Genomic DNA, 22,958 nt, shown 5'->3' with positions numbered 1-22,958 from the left:
CAAAGTTGTAAATTTATTAAAAATATTACATTTAACTAAAAATGCCACTTTGTTTGCAGTACAGTGGATCATGATATTACTTATACAATACTTTTTCCACAATTGTCAAGGAAAGTATTTTTTTCCAAAACACATTTTGCCCTTCCTTCAGTAAAGATAAGTCATTTTGATGAAGTGTCTAGTAGGAAATGTATGTAATATATTCTGCAATTGTCTCTTCTACTCTTATAAACTGTTGTACCATTATGACACATTTTCAATAGTTTGAAACATCCACAGTCATCAATATTGGTCTTGCTATAATAGTAAAAAAAAAAAAGATTATATCCCCTTATATACCTGAACTTGATCCAGCTTATGAATTTATTAGAGATAGTTTCAGAACAGATTGAAAAACTTTTTCAATGTTTTTGAAATAATAATTACAAAGCTTTTCTCCTAACCAAAGAGCTTACCTATTTCTTGGCCCTCAAAATATGTAATGAAAAATATTCCTTGCCCAAAGGCAGTTGTAGAAAGAAGACACTACAATATCAGAGGAGAAAAAGTATGTGAACACCAAATAAAAACATTCTGTTAACAAGTTCCATGAAATAAAATATATTGTGATGATAAAATCAAGCACAAACTTAATAGACCTTATTTTTTCCCCTCCACATAGGCTAATGGTTGCTATTTCATTTTATGTTTTAACTATACTCCCTCACAAACCTTAGTAGTATTTGCTCCACCTAACAAGAGCTCCACTGACCTAGTTACTAATACTGGAAAGTGTTATTTTATCTGACCAAATGACACTGAAAAAATATGCATTTTTTAACAGTATATGAATTATTCCACCAGCTTAATTTAGAGAGTTATTTTGAAATAGTGAAGCCAAAATGTGTGAAATATGGTTTTCTTTATATGATGGTGATACTTGATGTCACATTCAGGGATGTAGTATTTTAGGACAAATGTATAAAACAAAACAACTTATGGAATACATAGAACAGTGAAGGACCTGAAAGAACCTACACCAAAGAAACACATACCTCAGATTATATGGTTGAACAAATTTTGGAGCTATTCCCCAATTATATTAACAGAAAATCAATCACTAGGTTTTTTTCCAAACAAATAATGACTTGGACATGTGGCATGTCATCAACTGATCTTGAAAATACACTAATGTTACAAAAATTTTGAGGTCAAGACATTAAGAGAACTCATGAGTATGAGGAATGCAACTTCCTGATATTTTCTGTGGCTTTATAGAACTGCCCTGAAAATTTATTTTTCTTTCCTTTCTAGCTTCTAAATATTTTCTCAGTTGGAGATTTATTAGTGTAATTTATTTCCAATGATCACAAAAGCAAACAGCAACATGGGAAAAAATCAATACATTATGGTCTGAAATTCTGAAACTATAGAAATTCACAGTATAGTTGAAGGAGAAAAATTAGAAAAGAATAAATATTTACCATTATAATCTGGTTGGTGAAACTCAACTGGTTCTGCAAGACCAACAAAACTATGTAGGGTAAAAAGCTGATCATATAGACAAGGCTGGCACACAGAGCTGCTGTATCAGCACTGCTGAAAAATGCTCCCAAAAAATAGCTTAACATAATGACTGTAACTCCAAATTCCAGGAGAAAAAGGAAGACAAGGAAGCCATTGCTATAAGCAAAGATACCACTTGCTTTTAAAATGGTGGCCAGAGCACAGCTGCTTACTGTGAGCACAATGACATTCTCCAAAAACCAAGCAAAGAAATGAATGGCTGGATACACACCCATTGTCCTCATATACTGCAAGACAACAGAGCAGAGAGTTAAAGTTAGGAAACAAACTTTCTTTTTGTTTTTCTGTTTTAAACAAAACATTTTGTCACCAAGATACTGCCAATTTCCTGAAGGATGCAATCTTCCCCTTAAATTTCTTGTTTCTTTGTCCTTGTGCTGTGCTCTCTCCTAGATCAGACATGTTATTGAGCAGGGCAGTCTCTAAGATCATCACACATGATTACAAAGAATCACCATGCTCAGCAAAGCTCTCTTTTGCATAGGGTTTCAAAAACTGAAACTGCTGGTTCTTCCAGCTAGGATTTTGCCTTTTTATACTCTAAAAAACACCGAGAATATACACAGCAACTTTATATACAATTTTGTATACATATAAACATTTTTTTTTCTCAGCCTGTTACTCTTCTGAAAGAGGCATACAGTTTTTTACCTTTATGTATTATCAGGCAAATTATTAGCCAGGTATGAAGTACATCCTTTTTTTTCTAAAACTATGCTTTTAGATACAATCTAATAAAACCTTTGAAGCAGTTTTTATAACATAATCAAAATTAATATTAAGCTGACTTAATATTTTGGAACACTAAAAAGGTTTACCTTACAACAGAAAGATTAGAGAAAATAGATAATTCCTTAATAATTCCCCAAATTAAAAATATTACTCAAGCAGTAATTCTGCTGATACAGTGAAATCAGTGTAATCCTCCAAAATTGCATTTATTACTATAGAAAATGTATCACAAGGACCCTGTCCTTCCAAATGCTTAGCACCTGTGAAGACTAGCTGTTGATAGAAGCAAATAATTGTTTCATCTTTTGTTGGTATAAAAATTCCCTTTTATTTCTGATAATTACACAGTTCATAACAAACTTGTAACAAATTCTTAACTTATTTTAGGTAGTTTTATCATTACAGACTACACAGAGCAAAATATGAAAAAGAATCCAAAACAAAAATCATTCTAACCACAAGGTCTCCCAAATAACACTTTCCAGCTTGAACTTTTGCTAGTTGCTTTTTCTCTCATGGACAGTATTTTCATACTGATGCTCAAAGAATGTTTTGAAACTGAGTTGGCAGCTAGAACTAGAGCCTACTGCCTAGAGGAAACAAGTGAAAACAAAGCCATCTGGATTATGACTACTTAAAAGTACCTCACAACTTTTGTATTTCAGTGCACCTAAAATAATAAATTTTCTTTTCAGAGGTTAATCTGCCTCTTACCTCTTCAAGATTAATTTCTCTTTCATAAACCAGCTTGCGAACCATACCAGCAACTGAAACCATCCATGTTAACATCATCATAAGTGGGAAAAAAAACCCTATGTTATTCAAGAATCTATAAAAGAACAAATATGAAGAGTTGTCAGCCCACAAAGGTAAACTATTTTCTAGAAGAATGTACTGGAACTGTTCTCAAAATATCCAAAAAATATGATCTGACATGAACAATAAGATTTATACCTGTTCTGGTTAGAATTCTTTTTTATGTAACAAGCTAAATGCATGTATTGGACGATATTATTATTTTATTATTACATATTATAATATTTTAAACCATAAAACAGATATAATTATGCTTTAGTGTTCCATTTAAAGTCAAACAAAATTCAGATTTGTGTCAATGGCAAAGAAATCTAGTTGGACAACAAGGAATAGCATGACCCAGTCAATTTTCACTCCACTTTAACAGATTTATTACCACTGAGTAATTTTAAAATTTAGTAGTTGGGATGTTTTGATGGTTTTACAGAGAACAACCCCACACTTTTGCTTCATCAACTTCAACCTTCAAGGCACCAATTTACAGTTTGTGTACAGGACAACTAAGGATTTAAAAGGGATCAATTACAATAATTTAAGCTAAATGCACACTATGTTAACACAGCCTCTGCCCAGAGGACTACTTCACACTATGGCTTCAAACATTTTGTAAGGGGCCTTTTGCCTACAAACACTGTACAACATGTTACGTTAAACACAGCTCTTGGGCACTATTTGCTATGCTGTAATACCCTGGTATTGGATGTACTTGTTTAAGCCTGTGCAGATATACATTCACTCACTGAAAAGTGGGAGCCTAGTAGGATCTCAAGTTCTCTAGAACTAATCTAACAAGGATTATACATCAAATTAAAAAGATGAAATTTTACTTACAGATCACTGGTATGGCAAGGGTAAGGCATGGCTTGCACCTGAATTGATGTATCTGAGATGTCTGTCCCAGTCTGTGCTGAAATAATTGCCCTTTCAATCATGTCTTGAAGAGGAATAAAGACATGGTTGTATTTAAACCCATCAGCTGGCAACTTGTGGGGATGGGATTTCCATGTTGGATTTTTAAGCAAATCTGTTCTCATGCTGTAGAGAACACTGGTTCTAATTGTATATGAAATGTGTCTTGGAAGGAGATTACTAGAATCTTGCTTCTTGTCCTCTGGTGTACTGAAGATTATACCTGACACAATAAGAAAGGAAGCTTCATAACTAATCTTATATAATTTATGCTATTTCCATAGCTAACTCATGGCTAATTACAATGTGATATAGGATGCATTAATCTGTCAGGGCAGGCCTCCAAAATTTCTTGAATCCAAGCCCAAAAATGGCAGGTTTCAGAGACACATTTTTCACGTTCATGAATATGAAATGTAAAAGATGATTCACATGATAAATGGGTTCATAAAAATCATTTTTATCTGAGGTGATTTGTCTTTTTTTGAGCTGCAGTTTTCTCTTTGCATCCACATTTAGCCCTGTTTGAGGGATTGATATCAGTTCCACAGTAAAAGCAAGAGCCATAAAATTTGTGCATCAAAGCATAACAGCCTTCATAAGTAGATGACAAAGTAAACAGTACCAACCCACTAAAATTTATTCTGATATTAATCTTCAAGTCAATTGCAGAACTTCTACTTTAGCACAGTAGAATTTGCATGTTTGTTTTCTCTAGCTCTGTATAAAGGAAATGAAAACCCAACCAAACAGGTTAAAGCTAAACATGTAGCTGTAAAGATGAAGCCAAATACATGAAACTGCTTGTGTTCTCTTTTTATAGGTTCCAGACCTTCTAGGACCTCCAGATAAATGTTAAATGTTGCCCTTTTCTTCCTTGGGAAAAGGGAGAGATATCTTACCTACCATCTGGTTCTGTGAAACATAATAAAATACATAATACTTTACTGCAAACCTGATTTCTTTCAACCAGCCAATCTCATTTTTCCATTTACACAAACAGTTGATTTTCTAAGACATTCCATGAAGCTATGAAGGCTCTGAAGACCACAAAAAAAAAAAAAAAAAAAAAAATTCTATTCCAGTTTAACATCTTTCTATGGAAAGGAATGTATGCCTACATCAGAGAATGTAACATTGACATGTTGGACACATGGACACATTACGTTCCTTAGAACGCATCTTCTTGCTCTCTAAGAATGTGAGGAGATAATAAGGCCAGAGTACTGAAAAATACTTGACTTATATTAGCATATGACCCTTCCCTAGGTAAGTGGAAGAAAAATGAAACTATAATTTGATAATTCAGTTTCCTGAGGGCCAAGACTTATCAGTCCATTTCTTTCCTTAAAGAGACAAACAGCTTGCCTTCTCCAAAGTACTCCTGAGCAATTTTCCTTGTCTCAAGGTATAGCCCGTTTGTTTCATACTGATAGAGGGTGGAAATTGCCAGGGTAGTGTGCAGATCACAAAACAAGCATGAGATTCCAGACTGAACAGTTTCCTTCTTTATAAATGCTCTCTCATGTCTCATGTTGTACACTTATAGGCATAAGGGGAACAAAAAACCCCAAAAAGACAGTGGGAAAATGTTGTGGAACACTTTGTATAGACTTAAGGGGGCCTCTCTTCTGGAAACAATATATGCAATCTACAGCATTTTCTGCAAATCAAGTGTGTATGTTAAGGAAAATATTCTTGCCTCTTAAAGGCTTTTGTAAAATTAATTGATTTTCAGCAATAAGCACATAATGTGGGAAAAAGAGAAAAAGTATAATCCCAGGGAAGAAAATAAATTCCTTAAGAACTTATTTACTCTGAATAAAAAAGCTAATTATTCTGAGGTAATAAGAGTAAATCTTAAAAAAAGCCCTTTCTTTCATCCTTTTTGAAAAGTCAATAATATAAAAAATAAATTTTGAAATTATGTAAACTAGATCATCTTGTCATCTCGTTAAGTTTCCTCAGTATTCCATATTTTTTTATCTTTTTCTTCTTTAAATATTTATGACCATTCTTTTAAACATTTTGATATAAATAAGAGACTCAAAGGATTCATTTGGCCATTCCACAGGTAAAACAATATAATTAGTCTTTCCAGCTTACATTAGAGCATTGAAATGTGCTTTTTGTTGACTGTATTATAATTGATATAATGTATGCATTAAAACTGTGTAACCTTTACCTACCTTATCAATAAACACAGACAACGAAGTCCAAAATTTTCTGTAAAAATACATTTTACATGAGGTACTTACTAGCCAAAAGATTATTTTCCTGCATGAGTTCATGAGCCTTCTCCTCTAATTTCTCTACAGAGTCAAAAGGCTGGAAACGGTCCAGTAACACACAGGAAGAGATATTTACAACAAGCTGTGTCAACAGGTCAATCTGTTTACTTGCTGAGCTGTTAAGCATCTTGTTCATCATAGTTTCTAAGATGAGGAAATAAATTGGACTTGCTTAGTTTTAATTATCAGTACAGAAAGGTTTGTTGTCACTTGCATATCCTAGAAGAGTAAATCCTCTTTGTATTAAAAAAAAAAAAAAAAGGAGTTTAAAAAATACAGAAATTTTAGTGTGAACTTGTGGAAGTGCAGTTCATGTTTCAGTGGCTTTTACAAGCCCTCAGCCAGTCTTTACTTCATTTTCAGAGGAATAAAAATGTAACAAATTCTAGCAAAGTTCTAGAAAGAGCCCATACCCTGGAACATTTTCTTATGTTTCCGTAAATACTCCCACAAATACAAGGGAATTACTGTACTCCAGACATCATTATAGATATTAATCTCTCATTTAGCAACATATTATCCAGTTCTTTTCTCCTTGATATTGTGAATATTTCAAGAACCATGTTAGAGTATAAGCATCTGGACAGGAGTCCTACATTTTAAAAGAATCTGAAAAAAGCTTAATAATCTCTACATTTTTACTTCATATATGGATCCAGGAGGGATATATACCTCAATCAAAACCTGGTTTCTAAAAAAGTCAACCTTTAGAGGAATTCAGATCTTCATCCATTGAAAGAGAGTGTAGGGATAATGCTATATCCTTATGTTAGAAAGAACAATCAGAAGGATAGCATGAGCTAGAAACATGTTATCTAGATTTAATAAAAAACATCCGAATTTCTCAGGTAATAATGTTATAAAATATTCAACACAATTTTCCATCTTAATTTTTTCAGCATTCACTTGAAGATATATTCTTTTAAAAATGATAGGTGATGACCTCCTATGATAAGAGTAGTGACAGACAAATCCTGGATCAGAGACATTACTCAGCATCAGCACAGGAATATTATAATAGGAAGGCAGATAAGTGGAAAATGTATGAAGCAGCCTGAAGAAGAAGCATGATTAACAGTGAGAAGGGTAAAGTGCACAAGGAGAAAAAGCAGGGGAACTGACAGTCTAGAACTCAAAAGATAGGCAAACAATGACAGCGTGAATTCATAGGTTGAAAGAAACCATAACAGAATAGAGATAATAAATGTCTTATTTATGTCTATCCTTGAGTAGGACAATAAAGGAAACACCCATGCTGCCCCTTTTTTTGACAGCATTAGAGAGGAGAGAATATTCCTTAACATTAAGCGTGAATGCCAGGGTTTTCATATACATTTTATATATGTGTATGTAATTATATATAACCCTATATGCATTATTCTGTATGAAGGCAAGCTGAAAGTGTTGGGGTTGTTCAACCTGGAGAAAAGAAAGCTCCAGACAGACCTTATAGCACTTTCCAGATCTTACTGTGGGCTGAAGGGGGCCTACAAAAAACTGGGGACAGACTTTCTACAAGGGCATATACCAGTAGGACAAGGGGGAATGCCTTTAAACTGTAAGACAGTAGGTCTAGATCAGAACAGGTTTCCCAGAGAAGCTGTGAATGCCCCAAGCCTGGAAGTGTTCAAGGTCAGGCTGCACAGAGGGGTTGGAACTATGTAATCTTTAAGGTCCCCTCCTACTGAAAGCATTTTATCATTGAGTGATATATAGACACAAAAGACCTTAATTTGAAATCAATAATTAGCTAAGAAAAGCTTTTCTCAAAGTTAAATTGTTGAATATTTTAGCATAAGAAATATTGCTGTTGGCTTGGAGTGTGGTATAACTAAATATTTCTGGAAAAAAATATTGTCCTAATGTGCATGAACTTCTGTACTCCATTATAGAAATAACACATACATGAAAAATGCAATCTACATTAATATTTTAAAATCAAAATCTGTACAGTTGACTATTTTTTTCCCCCTTTATAAATGTAGCAATTATGAATGAAAAACTTGGTCAATCTGTGTTCAATATTATTATCTTCATATTTCATTAAAAATCAAGTCAGCCCTCATCTTCCACTCAACTTGTTTAACCTATCATTAAGTAACTGGGAGGAAATACAAATGGTTTATGTAAAACCATTGCATAGAAGTGCTACTTAAGTAATAATGAAAACTTGCTGGAAGAATAAATTAGGATAAATCAAGAATAAATAAATTTAGGTCAGAAATTAGAAGAAAGTTTCTAGGTATAAGAAGATTTGGGTGGTGGCACAGTTTTCAGTGATGGCATTACAGCTATTTGTTTCCTGCCTTCTAAATACACACAAAATTATATCACTACAATGAGGGCAGCAGAGGGGTAGCACAAAGGAAAGCTGCTTGTTTTGGTCTTGTTTTTATCACCCTGGCTGTCATACAGTGTCACATGTAGCCCTCTGTAAGGGGAGCCCTTGATAGTGAAAAAAGAAAATGCATGTCTGGGAGAAATCACAGAAGAAGGACAAGAGAAAGACTCAGAAAGCAAGAATTTAAAAGAGGAGCTTGCAGCTCAAATGCCTTCCAGTGCCTCCTGAAGGTTTGTAAGGACTGTGCCCAGCAAGGAGCTCACAAGTTCCAGTGGGTCAGGGTTTATATAAGATCAGTAGGAAATTATTCCAAGTTCCTGGGCTGCAAAGCAAGCATAGAGGAAAACAATTGCTTTGCCCACACACCGCTATCTTAGAAAGTAAAGGGATTAAAAAGAAAACCACAAGTTTTTAGTCATCAGCCTAAATATTTGCCTTGCTCCACGTGAGTAAATATGACACAGTAATCTTGCTAAACAGTTTTAGAAATCTATAACCTTGCAAGCTCTTGCAGCATGATGATTTTATAGAGACATTGGAAGAGTTCTACATCTATCCACTCTGTCCATGACACTTTACAGCAGGAGTAGCACATTAAAAAACATCACTAAATCTGTTAACATTTTTTAATATTATTGTAGAGAAATAAAAAAAAAATACAAAGACAAGCACCTTGTATTTGAGGATAATTAAAAGTCATCTGTATGAGAGTGTAGATGTGATAAAAGAAGATATTTGCTTTAGTTAGAAGACAGTCACAGAGCTCAGGAGATTTTAGAAAGCTGGAGTTTTGGATGAAAATTAAAAAGATTGTGACTGGTAAAACCATTAACATGGATATATTCAAGGCTTTAATTGGATGCAAGCAGGGTAATTACAGGACTGAACAGCTGATGCAATATAATATTAATGAAATTTTAAAAAAAACAAACATAAGAACAGACATTTACAGTTAAGTTACATATGATTATGGTCTAAAAAATGAACAAAAAGTACACAAGCTAAGACAAAAATAAGAGTGCACATAATTTTTCAAGAAGTAAAACAACCAAGTGAATCTATACAAAGAGGCATAATGAATGCAGAGGAGTGCTCTGGTGCTTTGGAAAGATCAGTTTCACACAGGCATAAATGCTCTTGTGATATATAGCCCCTATTGATTTTCAGTTTTTATATGATCCTAATTTTACCAATTGTATTCCCTTAAAATAAGGAAATCCTAGTTTCACAAGCTACACTCACATTAACCATATTCTTTCTTGACCATCCAAACTATTAACCATTTATTGCATATTATCACATGTCCTTAAGTTCTGTGAAAAAGCTATAGCTTGAGAAACACAGGTACAGATTTCTTTGATGTTGTCTGCATCAATAAAGATGGATTTGATAATTCCAGAGATCATGGTATCTATTTAATGGAATATTGTTTGTCCAGAACCTATCACGTAATTCTCAGTGTTAGGTCCACACAAACAAAATCCAGATATTACTCAACTAATAGATTGAGATAGCTATGTTTCCAGCACACCCTGAAGTTTAGTCTTGCTCTTTCTTTCCTCCATCCTGTCTTTCCAACAATGTGATTCCGTGGGCTTGGTATTTAGCTTTATTGTGATCCACCTTCACCTCAAAGGGTGAGCCGTGTACAACTCAGACTAATGAGCAATTCACTGGTCAAGAAAACCATCTGAAGAGAAAGCATATTCATTTGAGTCCCTTGCCTAAGGAGGACACAGAGCCCAGATTCTTTCCAGTTTGAATTCCAGATGCAATTTCTCATTTTTCTTATTGAAAATATGCACAAGAAGTCCTAGCCTTCAAAGAAAGCCTTCAAACCCAGGCCAATTTCAACTAAATCTCACAACCTGTCAGCGAAAGAAAAGCCACAGCAGCTTACATCAGCCATGACTGCACAGCTCAGGGCAGTAGTACAAGTTAAGACTGAGAGCTCACTTCATTTTCGAGCTCTCTGTGGATCTTGGCAGATACTGAAAACCAATAAAAGCTGTATTTCAGGGACATTTATTTATTTTAGCTGTAGTCTTAATGCTTTGTCTGTAAAGCAGACTTAGAGACTTACATTTCTGTAAAGTCAATTTTTTCAAAGCAATTATGGTCACAAAGTTCCTCTGTGGGGGAACCTGAGAGCTCATCACTGCCCTCCACCAGAAAGTGACTGGAACAGATTTTTGTTTGGCTCATGATTACCAAATAGGCACTGACCTGAAACCATACAGATCTGTCCTTTCTACCACAATCCTCCTCTGGGAAGCACTCTGCTCCCTTTGTCCACGATGGCACACTGTCTGTTATTACATTTTATCCCATTTTTCTCTCTTTCTGATTCTAAAAAGCATGAACCTTTCTTAAATGACATTGGAATCTGCTTCAGTAGATTCAGTAGATAAAACTCTGTAGTTTTCCTTCTGGCACATGCTGGCAAGCATTTTAATGATCATGCATCCACCTTACTGACAGCTGGGAATACTGATTTTTTTCCAATTATCAAATTCTTGTAAAATCACTAAGTAACATAAATTTACAGCACAATCCTTTCTCTTCTCCTACTTAAATCCTCAAATATCCCAAATTAGTCAAAATAATAATTCCCCTTCTCCTCCATTAAGAACCATCCCTGTTGGGCTATCTATCTAAGCCTGGAGGCTCTGTGCCTGACTGCCAGGGCTCACCGCCAGTGCAGAAAGGGAGCAGCCAGGGATGGCTGTGCCCAGCGGGAGGCTGCCAGGCAGACCAATGAATCAGGGCCACTCCTTTCCCACCAGAGCTGCACTAAGCTGGGCCTGGGCCTGCTCCTGCTCCAGGCTGCAGCTCCCACCATGTCACACCTGGCTGTGCACCTGGGCCCACACTGCTTCCCATGGGGTGGTGCTCTGCCCTCAGCATCATCCCCGTGGCCCCACTGGGCTATCCCAGGGTTGGGACTGACCCAGGTGCTTTCTTTTGATAGTGCAGCTCCCTGGTTATAATCCTCCCTCAGGCTTTTCTGAGGCTGAAGGACACCACACACAACTGATTCTGAATAAATGGAGAAAAAAAGAGTTTTTTAACAAACACACTGTATCCAACCTCATTGTCTATTTATTTCCATCAAAATTTACTACAAAAATATACTTCTACCTAATGGAACTGTGTCTACAAGGTTTATATCTCCCTTCACTCCTTTTAACTATGGATGATATGTTTGAGACTCTCCCATGACACTTTTCCACTTCTGACTTGTTATCAATATTGTTTCAATATTTGAAATTCAAATTATCCAGTCACTCAAAAGAAAACGGACAATTACATTTGAGACTAACTCAAGAGGATAAAGTCTCTTATTACTTTACTTAAGTATCAGTGATGTAAGTAAAATATTCAATTTCAACTAGAAGTTAAAGTCTGACAAGGCTAACCATTACATGTATTTCATATACGCACCATATGCTTGCATTTTTTTGAGGAGTTTTTCCATGTTGATATCCAAATTACTCTCTATGAAATGCTTTACAAAATTGTTTTGCACTGTTTCCTGAAATTAAAAGCCATAGATGTTACTTCAGGTTTATCTTCTCTGAGAAAATACAAAATATACATATGTATTAATCTTCAATTCCATTACCAAGATTTCCTGCATGACACTGCAGAAGTCATTTAGCTTCTCCATTTCTTTGGTCTTTCCCTGACACATTTCAAATAAATGGGAGCGGGGAGGGGAAGAGATTTAGGAGACGTGACAGAGGAAGGCACAAATATGTACAATGGAAAAACCCCAGTAAGAAGAATGCCTTTCTTGTATAGTCAATATTTCCCTCATCAGTTTTTTGTTTGTTTGTTTTTCATCAGTTTCACATCTTCCTGGCAAAAATAAGCAATGAACAAACAAGTACCAACATAATTGTATTTTCCCTGTTGTTCAGAGGTACTGGAGCAATACTGGAGATAGTAAGGCAACATTACTTTTAATTATTTTCATGTCAGAATTTTCTCAGCATCAGTCTCTAAGTTCATAACCTAAAGCTAATATGCCTCTTTTTCAGCTCTTTTAAAATCTGAAGTCATATATATGGGCGGTTTTGCATGTGTAGAAATACTGTCTAGATCAGACAGCAAAAAGCTGGAAAATAGAAAGATCTCCCACAGTTCACCAACCTGCAGTCGTGAGACTGTGAGAACATTTCCACTGGTCTTGAAAATCTCAGACATCCTAAGCCATGTCTCAGAATAACTCTTCAAGTTTTCCACCAAACCAAAAGTGAAATTAGCCTAGGGAAAAAATACACGAAAACAAATGAAGTGAAACGTGTGCACAGTAAATTTTAAGAGAGAAAAAACTGGCATGCTTTAGATCTTCTGCAACTCCTTTTCATTCCATTTTGATAATCAGCAGAAAGAATATGTTTTAATTTTTTTACCTAAGAAATTAAACATATTTTTTTCCACATCAAAGCTTTTCTGTCCTTTCTGTATGTTTCCCACCTGAAGTATCAATAAAGACTTCTTTATTTTATAGTGTCACCTTCATAGAGAGTATCATGGGGGTGGCTTGAGAAAGACAGAAAAAAGAAATACAGTTTCAAAATAAACCTTCTCAGTTTTGTGTCTTTCATTCAAACTAGTTTGACTGAATACATAACAAAACTGAAATGTGGAAGAACAGTTTGGACAATAAATATAACTGATCAATCAATCTGTTTCAAAATACTCTCACAGGGAAAGACTTGACCTGAGTAAAACAAAGTATTTTCTGTCCCAGTCAAACACAGGTTACAATTTCTCTCTTAGTAAACAACTAGCAATTTTTTCCACCCTGTTTTAAACAGACCATAAGTATACTCATATCAAAATATTGCAGTGTCTTTTTGTTTAAATTGGTGTTATCAGTCACAAAAGTGCATTTAAGAACAATCCAACACAGTTGTTATGATAAAAATGGTGACATTTTCCAGCAAAGAGTGTCTGCAGTGAGCTGTAAACTCCAATTTGGGACCACACTTTTTGCAATAATTCCTGTTGAAAGTATACAATTTCTACCATAGTATCTTAAGTGCCTTTTTCAAAATATCACTTTTAGTACAACATGAGAAAACAATTTCTGGTGGCTCTTTCTTCCTCTTTGTAACACAGTACACCCTAAAGAAACTTTGCACATAATTTTGTTTCCCTGAAAAACATTGTGCATTTAACTTCTATGAGAATCCATATTCCACTTTAAATCATGATCATTCATTAGGATTAAAGAGAAAGTGATCGTAAATGTTAAACTAAATCTGATGTCAAGTAGACTAAATAAGTTCTTCTGGTCAGAAGTAACACAAAAACCTCATAGACTGAAACCCCCAGACCAAGCATTATGGTGACAAGGTGAAGGGAGACCAGGAATGCTGCAAGGGTGGCAAATAGGCAGCCTGGGCAATTGCTTTCTCCCCAGGACAGAGCAACTACAAGTCACACCAGAACACAAGGAGATCAAATTTTCAGACATCGCTAGAAACTATTATACCAAGCAGCTTGTAAGATCTGGGCTCAGTATAGCTTAGTGCTTCTTAAGTGGATTCTGCACAGCACAAATGAATAATAATAATAATAAAAAATGAGTTTGTTTAAAAGTAGTTTTGCTTTTTCACTCATTCATTCATGACCATAGGCATTTGGGAAGTTCTTGTCTCAGAAGCCTTTGGAGAATCTGTCTCTTATCGAAGCAGCAGTAAAAAATAAAGTCCTACAACTTAATGAAGTGAACAATAAGTAGTTTCCTGGAAAAGATAATGTCTAGACAAGAATTTCAAAAGTACTAGAGGATTAAATAGCCAAACTACTCACTGTAGTGTAACCTCCTGATTAAAATTCACTGGTTATGAAGGAAGTGGAAAATAACAAGCGCAAAGTTATTTATAAAGATGCTACTAATGCAGAGTAATAATTCTGAAATGTAAGTTTTAATTTTTTTATACTAATAATAAATTACAATAAAGAGTAGTAGTAAGCAGAAAATAGAATAACTACAGCTGGGACATAAAAACAGAGTATTAAAATAGAAGGTGCCGCAGTCTGAAGCAGAAGAACAAGCAAGTGAGGAAGAAGTGGTTGATGCAGAAATCACCACAGGCATAATAAATACTAGAAATTCATATAACCCAAAAAGCAAGTAGACAAATTATAGCAGCAAAGTCCTTGCAAGCCTGACCCCAATGTTTTTTGGAAATAGCAGAAAATTATTCAAAACTGATTATTGAATATAAGATCAACTCTGAAAATCTTCTGAAATAAGAAATATTTCTATAAGATCAGTTCATCAATGGCAAAAAAACTTAGTTGTGAAAGCAAAAATCAAAGACACCACATGTGGCCTTTGAACTCCTGGATGCAGTGCCTGGTTGGCACTAAATTGTTTTACCCTCAATCACCACCACAGCCTGTTTCTGTGGCTGTCACCACCATCACTCCACACAGTAGAATTACTGCCTTCTCTGAAACTCAAACCCAGCAACTCACAATTTATCAAAGAATGGTCAACTACATGCTTTCAAATTTAATAGTCCATGTGGAAAACTTAGAGAATATGTCAGAGTATACAATTATTGAAGCTGCAATCTGCTACTTTTTTCTTCTAGTAAATAGATGACATGTGGCCACATAGTCTAAAGGAAACTAGAACTGTTCCAGTTTCAGCAGGAGATCAGGTCTGTAAGAGCTACAGGGTTGGGGTTTAGTAGCAACATTTGAGACACTGAGGACAGTATTTTGCATTTAAACTTTGTGTTCAAGCAATAGCTGAGAGATTTCTGTAATAAAAACAATAAAGTTTCCTACTACTTTCATATTTACACATAAACAGATACCCATTCATAACTGCTTGTTAGATTTACAGCTCTGGAAAGAGGGGCGAGAGTGTATTTACAGAGATTTCTGAATAAGCTGATAGAACTTTTGTGAGCCTGAGAATATATAAGTAGAATAAGAGTTTCTACCAAAATCTTTTTATCAATCCAGAGCACTAAACCCCACCATCAAAAAATCAACCAATCAACCAACAAACCGAAAAAAACAGCCCAAAAGCCAGCTTCTTTCTGAACTGTATTACTCAGTCCAGATTTCACTAAAAGGTCTGTGGGGGAATATATTGTATGTGAAGATATTAATTTTTCCTACAGATGTTTTAAGAATGGAGGTTTAGCATATTAATTTGTAAAATAATGCGGAAATATTTTAAGTGTTATATTCTAAATGTCATTGCACCATAGAATATAAGTTCAAAAATATATGTAATATTTATCTTTTTTTTCTAACTCATTCTTTATATAATTTCTATCTAGAAACATCAAGAACAGCTTTATTTTTAACTGACTAGAAATTTTTAATTAATTATACTGTATTCCAGAGCGATAACCGATGTTCCCCAAATTAATTTATTTAACTGCAAAGCATGAAATCTCTCATCTTTTTTTCTGATTCAGAACAGAAACTATAAAGTTACATAGTATCTGCTATCTACAGTGGGGTTTTTGGCTTAGTTTTTTGCTATGTTTTAGAACACAAATCTTAATACCACAAAGTTTTCAATTTACAGAGAATATAGTTACCATCACATTTGAAGTTATTATGGTCTTTTTGTACACTACTTACAAGCTGCATTTTTTTTTTCCAAATTTCTATTCTTGCAATAACTAATACTGCAGGTTAAAAGTCATATATTTAGAAGATCAATGCAAAATTTGCAGAGAAATCTAAAACAAATCATAAACCCTTCATTACAGAAGTGCCTCTAAGCTAGGCATGAAGATACATGTCATTGTCAATAATCACACTCAAGAAAGAACACCAACCATAGTAGAACTGCAGAGATCATAAAACTCTTCAATACCATCATCAGCATCCACACACAGCACCTCAGTTATGACTGGTGCTAGAAACAATCACTGAGAATGAACTACTGATTAAGATTTTTCTTTTTAATTCAGCTCAGTGACTCCCTAAGAACAGGCTTTTTTTTTCCCTGGGGACATCCCTTCCCACAGGTCTCTATGCCACCCCATTACAGTTCCCATGATAAGAAAATGCTGAAGGTAAAATCTTCCCTAGAATATGTGCACCCTACACCTCGATTCAGCATGATTCACAGGACACTTCTGCTATTGTGTTCTTTTTAATCTTTCTATACTTGCTTTAAAGGACTTTGAGAAAGATTCTGCTTTTCACACTGAGTTTGAACCACTGTAACAAGTAGAACAGAAGTTAAGAGAAGCATTAAGTTTAAAGTGGGGACAGGTGAGGCCTCAGGGGGCAGCTTGGATCTATTTTTCTGAAAGGCAATTATCCAATTGCTTCTGCCTACCCTGAAAAAGGTGGACCTTTAAAACAAATTACAAAGACAAAATCAATACCCAGAAATAGTGGCATTTCTTGATACTCACCTTCTCCATCACCAGGTCAATCATGCTGATGTTTGAATTGTACAGTATCTTCCCATGTAATAAAGGTTTCAGGAAAGTCCATAGCAATGCCCCATTAGGAGCTTGCAAAATCTCTTCATAAAGCTTCAAGCAAAAAGGAGCTGCAAAAACAAAGATTCACATTTAAGACTGACAAGACAGGTGAAATTGAAATTTGTTTATTCAAATAAGAGCTTGAGTTTAATTTTGAGTCTACCACAGCACCATGCCAAAAACTGTTACCAGTGCTTTGGTAACACCACCATTCAACCACCACTAAGCAAACAGTACAACCAATCAGTTTAAACACAGTCTATGATAGTGTTGAGGATGCAGAACTCTAAACACTGAATAGGAAAAAGAAACAGAATCTTAAAAGTTCCTCACATTTCTGAAAAGCAACCTGTGAATTCCATCTATCCTAAGTGTTACATCAGTGCATTTTAAAGCAGAAGGATATATGCAAAACCTCTGCCCACACAAGTGAATTCAGAAGGAAAAGTCACCTTAAAAGAGAAAAAAAAATAAATTCCTTCCACATCCTGCATTGTTCTGTAGCTTTGGATTCATATGTAAGAAAGAAGTAGAAATATACAAAATCCTTCAAAAATACAGACTTTTCTTTTTGTATACTCTTACAAGAACCTACCAAAAAAACAAGCAAAAAATTGTTATAACACCAAACTTCTTGATTTGAAAAATCTAATCAATTGTCTTTTCCATTCCTTAATAAAAAGTATATTTCTATATCACATGGGGCTACTAATGCATTAGGGTGTATGTCCTTCAGAACTGAGATCTAAGGAATAGCTTCCAAGATATCCCACTGCAGCTGTACTCATGTAAAGGCAATGATTTCCTATAAGAAACATTAAGATTTTTATTCCCGACTCATGTTTTTGGGTTTTTTTCAATTTATTACAAGTGTTTTCAAAATATCCTGTTTCTAGTACTCTGAAGAAATATTAAATAATATCATTAACTCCTCAAAGAAGACAAATCTTTTTACATAATGGAAAACTAGGCCAAAATCATTTAAACTCCTGACAAAAATTAAAGAAAGAAGTGTCAGAAATGTTTCATCAAGAATGTTTCTTTTCATCACAAAACAGTTCTTTACCCAAATTTTTACTTTCTTGAATGGAACAATCACCAGTAAACATGATCCTTGCTAAAGAACAGCAAAGAATTAAGAGGCTAGAAGCTGGCCAGATATAAATGTCAATAGACTAAAGACACAGAAGATTTGCTAATCTGGGTTTGCTGTGATCTTCAGAAAGTCATCAGGAAGTGTTTGGTATACATAAAATACATACAAGTTAATAACTGCAGTATGAATCAAGTAAGTGGCTTCCAATTTTTTTAATTTTCATTTTCCATTGCCCCATTTACAAATTGGTAAAATATGGGCAACAGTATTAATTCACTCATGGAAATGTTGGAACTAACTTATGCCTTAAATACTGCAGAGTCCCATGGCAAAAAGGTCTCACACACAGCAGAGTTGTGACAACTTGAAAAAAAAAAAAAAAATCAAGAGTGCTTCTGGCCTAACCAGCTTTTAAAGAGACTAAGTTCCAAACAATCCATCTAATCAGCCATCCAGCTGACTTCATTCTTCCAACAGGAAAGAAAAGCAGAGCTGCCTGCTTACCACTACATCACACACATGTAAGTGAAAAGGCCAAAGCAGAGCTCTGGCTCCCTCCCAAGGGTCCCAGCCAAGCCAGGAGCAATTTCTGCCTGTAGAAACCAACAGATGACAGAAGCTTCCCTAGTGATACTCTGTCACTATATTCTTCTCTTGCACAGGGCCACCTGAGGCACTAACAAGGTTATTAACAATATTAAAATTAATCAGGGTAAGTCAAATGTGTATTGAGGAAAGGGAGCAAAGGTGAAACTATATGAGAGCTAAGGGATTTTTGTGAGCACTAGAATAGGAATATCAATGATTTTAAACTCATTCTATCCAAAATAGAATGTATATTTGTATATTTTACTGCTCAATAATATTACAGCTTTGTGCTCACCAAAGAAAGATAAGCAGCAATAAATTCTCTATTTTGTATCTCAAATATATGTTTTTAATACCAAGTGCTTTAAAAATGTTAATAAAACTGTCTCAAACACAGGAATGCTCTTATTTATTATGTGCCAACATAGAAAAAGCAGGATCTGTTATGTCTCACCCACAATTATCTCACAGCCACTTAACATTTATTGATCAACACTTTGTGCTCAAGATGACAGTGTCAACTGAGATGTCAGTGAGTATATAAACATTTCCATTTAAGTGGAAAAACTTCTCTTAACTCTGAGATCATACTGCAACTTGTCAGATACTTTTTCTTACTCGAGTCTTCAGGAATGCCATATTTTGCCATATTTTCTTCCAAAAGTCCCATGATTCTGGGCATGTCTATGAACAGGTTTGCATTGCTGAAAAATGAAGATTCTTCTTTACATACTGCCTTGATTACAGACTCCAGGGATCCAACAGCTGAACTTCTGAACTGTCCACCTTGCAAAAACTAGAACAAATGAATAAAAATACAGATGAATCAAGTTGCTTAAAGTAGCTTCAAGGAGTAGCCCTGGTGTTCTGTCAATATTGACATCTAAGGAGATTGACAAAATTAGGCTGCTGAAACAGCCTATTAGAATGAAGGCCCACTGTGTTAATTTCTTTTCTTCTGATCACCATTATTATGGGGAAAGGTAGTTTTAATTGTCAGGATACTCAATGAAAGAGAGCAGCATAATGCACCACACTGAAACTAGAAAAATACTATGTACTAGATAGGAAGAAAAGGACTGAAAATATCAAGACAACTGGATGACAGATACCCTGATTCCAATGCAAGTTTTCACAAAAAGTGCTTTTCTGGTCGATTATTCCTGTGTCACAAAGGCAGCAGAAACAACTAAAGACATTTTGCTATAAACATTTGCAGTGAAGACAGTTGTTAATAAGAAATATATATATATATTCAGATGCCCTAAAAGCTTATTTTTCAAGTACATCTTTTAACTAGTTAGATGTGCTTACAGTTCTTGCACATCTTGAGTCATACCATCATTTATTATTGCCATTTGTTCAAGACTAGCATACTTATAATGAGGAGGGAGAGCAATCTGACTGCTTTTATGGCTTAAGCACCATCATTCACCACACTCAAAAAAGAAGAAGAACAACAATAGTCTCATCCTCTGTGCAGCTCCACTTTTCAAATAATGGGCTTCGATTGTAAGTGATATCTTATGGAAGGCAGTACAGGTGCACAGCTCTAAGAGGACACAACTGCAAGACATCTTGCTGCCGTGGCACAAATGAAGAATGCACTGGCTCGCCTGATACTCATTACTGCAGCAGATGCCTGTCAAGAAAGGCATAACTAAACTATCAGACATCATTTGAAAACTCCACAACTGGCAAGTAGAAAAAACACTGTGCTATGTCAAACACACACATTAGGCACAGAAAAAAATTAGCATTTTATCACTGGGATTTTTTTAAACAGAAGAGTCAATTTTCAAAGTAATACAGCACTTTACATAAAGACATAATCACAGACAGTTTGGAAATTGCGCTGCTAGAAACAGTTTATCCTGATCAATGCATTTGTTGAAGTGCCAGGTGCTTCTTTAGTAATCCTGGAGGAATATTAGTAAGTGTTGTTTAAAACTCAGTGTTAGTTTCTCCCAAAAATCTTACTTTTAGCAGAGAGTTTCAGCACAGAGAAAAATAAGTAATACCCATATTTCATAATAAAATCATCCACAGCCCTTGAATGAATCTGCTGGCATGGACTTCACTGGAAAAATAAACTTTATTTATACACAATGCTGTATAAAATTGGTTATGAATCTTTATTAGTGACTATTTGCACTAGAGGGATAAATGAGGCTTCTTTCAGTCAAAGAGCACAAACGTGCTAATTAATTCCAGTTCCAATCAAATAATTTGAAATTGAAATAATGAATATTTATGCGGTAAGCTGCCACTACCAGGCTGAATCTACTTGCTGTCTTTAAACTAAATATCCACTGACTCAAAAAGATATGTTTCTTAAAATTTGGCTTTGATAAAGTATGAGGAATATATAGTATGGCTTTCACCAATAAAAGAGTTATCTTTGATCTAATTTAAACTGTATAAAATAGGGCTGTAATTAAGACTGATGAATCCAAACAACCAACCTCCTACAAACTAATCAGTCAAGCAAGTCACTGTAACAAATTCATGGACGAGAAAAGCTGATATGGAAGATTAAAAGGTTATCTGGAACTGGATTTTCAAATCGAGGCAAAAACCTCATAGCATAGGAGCTTCTGACCTAATGGAACAGCTGTATGCCAAAAAAATATTATTAATAAAACCAAATTCACATGGAAGAGAAATACCAGATACTCAGAAAAAGAGAATTAAAAGTCATACTGGGCTACAGCTTGCACATAAATCTAAAATACATTCTGAATTATTACATTAGAGAGAAACAAAGAGAACAAATAATGCAGTTTTCCTGGAAAACTACAAGGAGCTTAAAGATAATTCAAAATTTGGTGAAACCTAAGGGCTATTCAGAGAAATAGATAATCCTAATTCTTGGGAAAAAAAAAATAAAAAGAACAAAGTATTTTTCATCCTGAAATTGACAAATGGGGGGAATAAGAGCAAAATTTCTGATTTGATTAAACAGTTTTCAGAAGCCTATCAAATTAAGATGGCACTATTTGAAGAGTAGAAAAATAATATATGCTCCAGAATGAGAAGTATAGTAATCCAGGAAATAATGGATATCTGATTCTGATGTTTATTAGAGCAAGATATACAGTGAAATTTAAAGGGGAGAACATTAAAGCAAAAAACATTTGAGAAGTAAAATTTAATGGATTCTCGAGTTATCATTCCTGGCCAACACAACATATTTACATGGGAGGGCAAGTCCTTTCTCCACAAGAAAGTTACAAGCTGTCTCAAATTTAGGTGAATTCTAACAACCAATTAATGTCCATGCTCTAGAAAATATTAATCATCAAGTAATCCAATTGATGATTATTAGTGGTGAAGAAAATGGCATTAAGAAGATATTGCAGGGAGTCTGTTAACAGGAAAGAAAGCACAGGATTACAGAGTAGCTATTAGTGTTATTCCTGTGAGCCCTGAAAGAATCAAATTGCCTAAATTTGCCTATCATTGAATATCAGAAGGCATTGCAGGAGAAAAGATGATGAGAATGCAATATGGAAAGAAACCAAATACCTAATTCAAAGCAAATTGAATAGAAAGATACCCAGTTCAAAATCTTATTTATTAACTGAAATCATGAGATGTTGCTATAAAATGTAGTATATCACTATAGTATACATATATAGTGATATAGTATATCACTCATCCTTAAACATCTAAGAGACAAAGCTGTGTGCAGTTCATGAAAAAGTTGAATGCAAGTTTAGAAAAGTCATTTTAGTAGGTATAGGCGAGAATGAGCAGGCTACACAGGTCATCAGTTGCCATTCCCCTCAAGCACTGCACATATTTCTTCTTCCAGACATTCAGGATTAGCGTTAAACCAGCATGCAAAAATTATTCTAGGGTATCTTAAGCAACTGAGAGCCTGATAGAAAAAGCTAAAGCAAAAAAGCAAATGCTAAAATAAGACAGTCCTATCAAAACAGAGGACTGCAACTGGCCTTCCACACACATATGGGTAAGACAGAGAAGTTAAAAATGCTACAGAACACTTTTGATACAAGAATAAATACAGTAGCCACAAATAAACCTAAGTCAGAATTTTATTAATTTAAAACCCCAACAGGTTGTTCTACAGCAATAGATTCAACAGAGCATTTATTCAAGTTAGT

At 34.8% G+C, this 22,958-nt stretch overlaps 1 protein-coding gene across 1 annotated transcript in view; it reads right to left on the bottom strand.

Annotated features, from left to right (window-relative positions):
* The window catches only part of ABCA13 (ATP binding cassette subfamily A member 13), a 175,463-nt gene that overhangs the window by 103,574 nt on the left and 48,931 nt on the right, over positions 1–22,958 (bottom strand). The window contains exons 19-27 of the mRNA XM_085571713.1: positions 19,447–19,624; positions 17,073–17,212; positions 12,811–12,924; positions 12,100–12,190; positions 6,282–6,458; positions 3,946–4,246; positions 3,013–3,127; positions 1,464–1,793; positions 456–525 (exon numbers count right to left, since the gene is read on the bottom strand). Of these exons, the coding sequence (XP_085427839.1) occupies positions 456–525; positions 1,464–1,793; positions 3,013–3,127; positions 3,946–4,246; positions 6,282–6,458; positions 12,100–12,190; positions 12,811–12,924; positions 17,073–17,212; positions 19,447–19,624 (1,516 nt within the window). The remainder of the gene's footprint in view (positions 1–455; positions 526–1,463; positions 1,794–3,012; positions 3,128–3,945; positions 4,247–6,281; positions 6,459–12,099; positions 12,191–12,810; positions 12,925–17,072; positions 17,213–19,446; positions 19,625–22,958) is intronic.

The sequence above is a fragment of the Lonchura striata genome, chromosome 2 (assembly GCF_050655825.1).
Source record: "Lonchura striata isolate lonStrDom1 chromosome 2, ASM5065582v1, whole genome shotgun sequence".
Lineage (NCBI taxonomy): Eukaryota > Metazoa > Chordata > Aves > Passeriformes > Estrildidae > Lonchura > Lonchura striata.
This window is presented reverse-complemented; position numbering and strand designations above follow the sequence as displayed.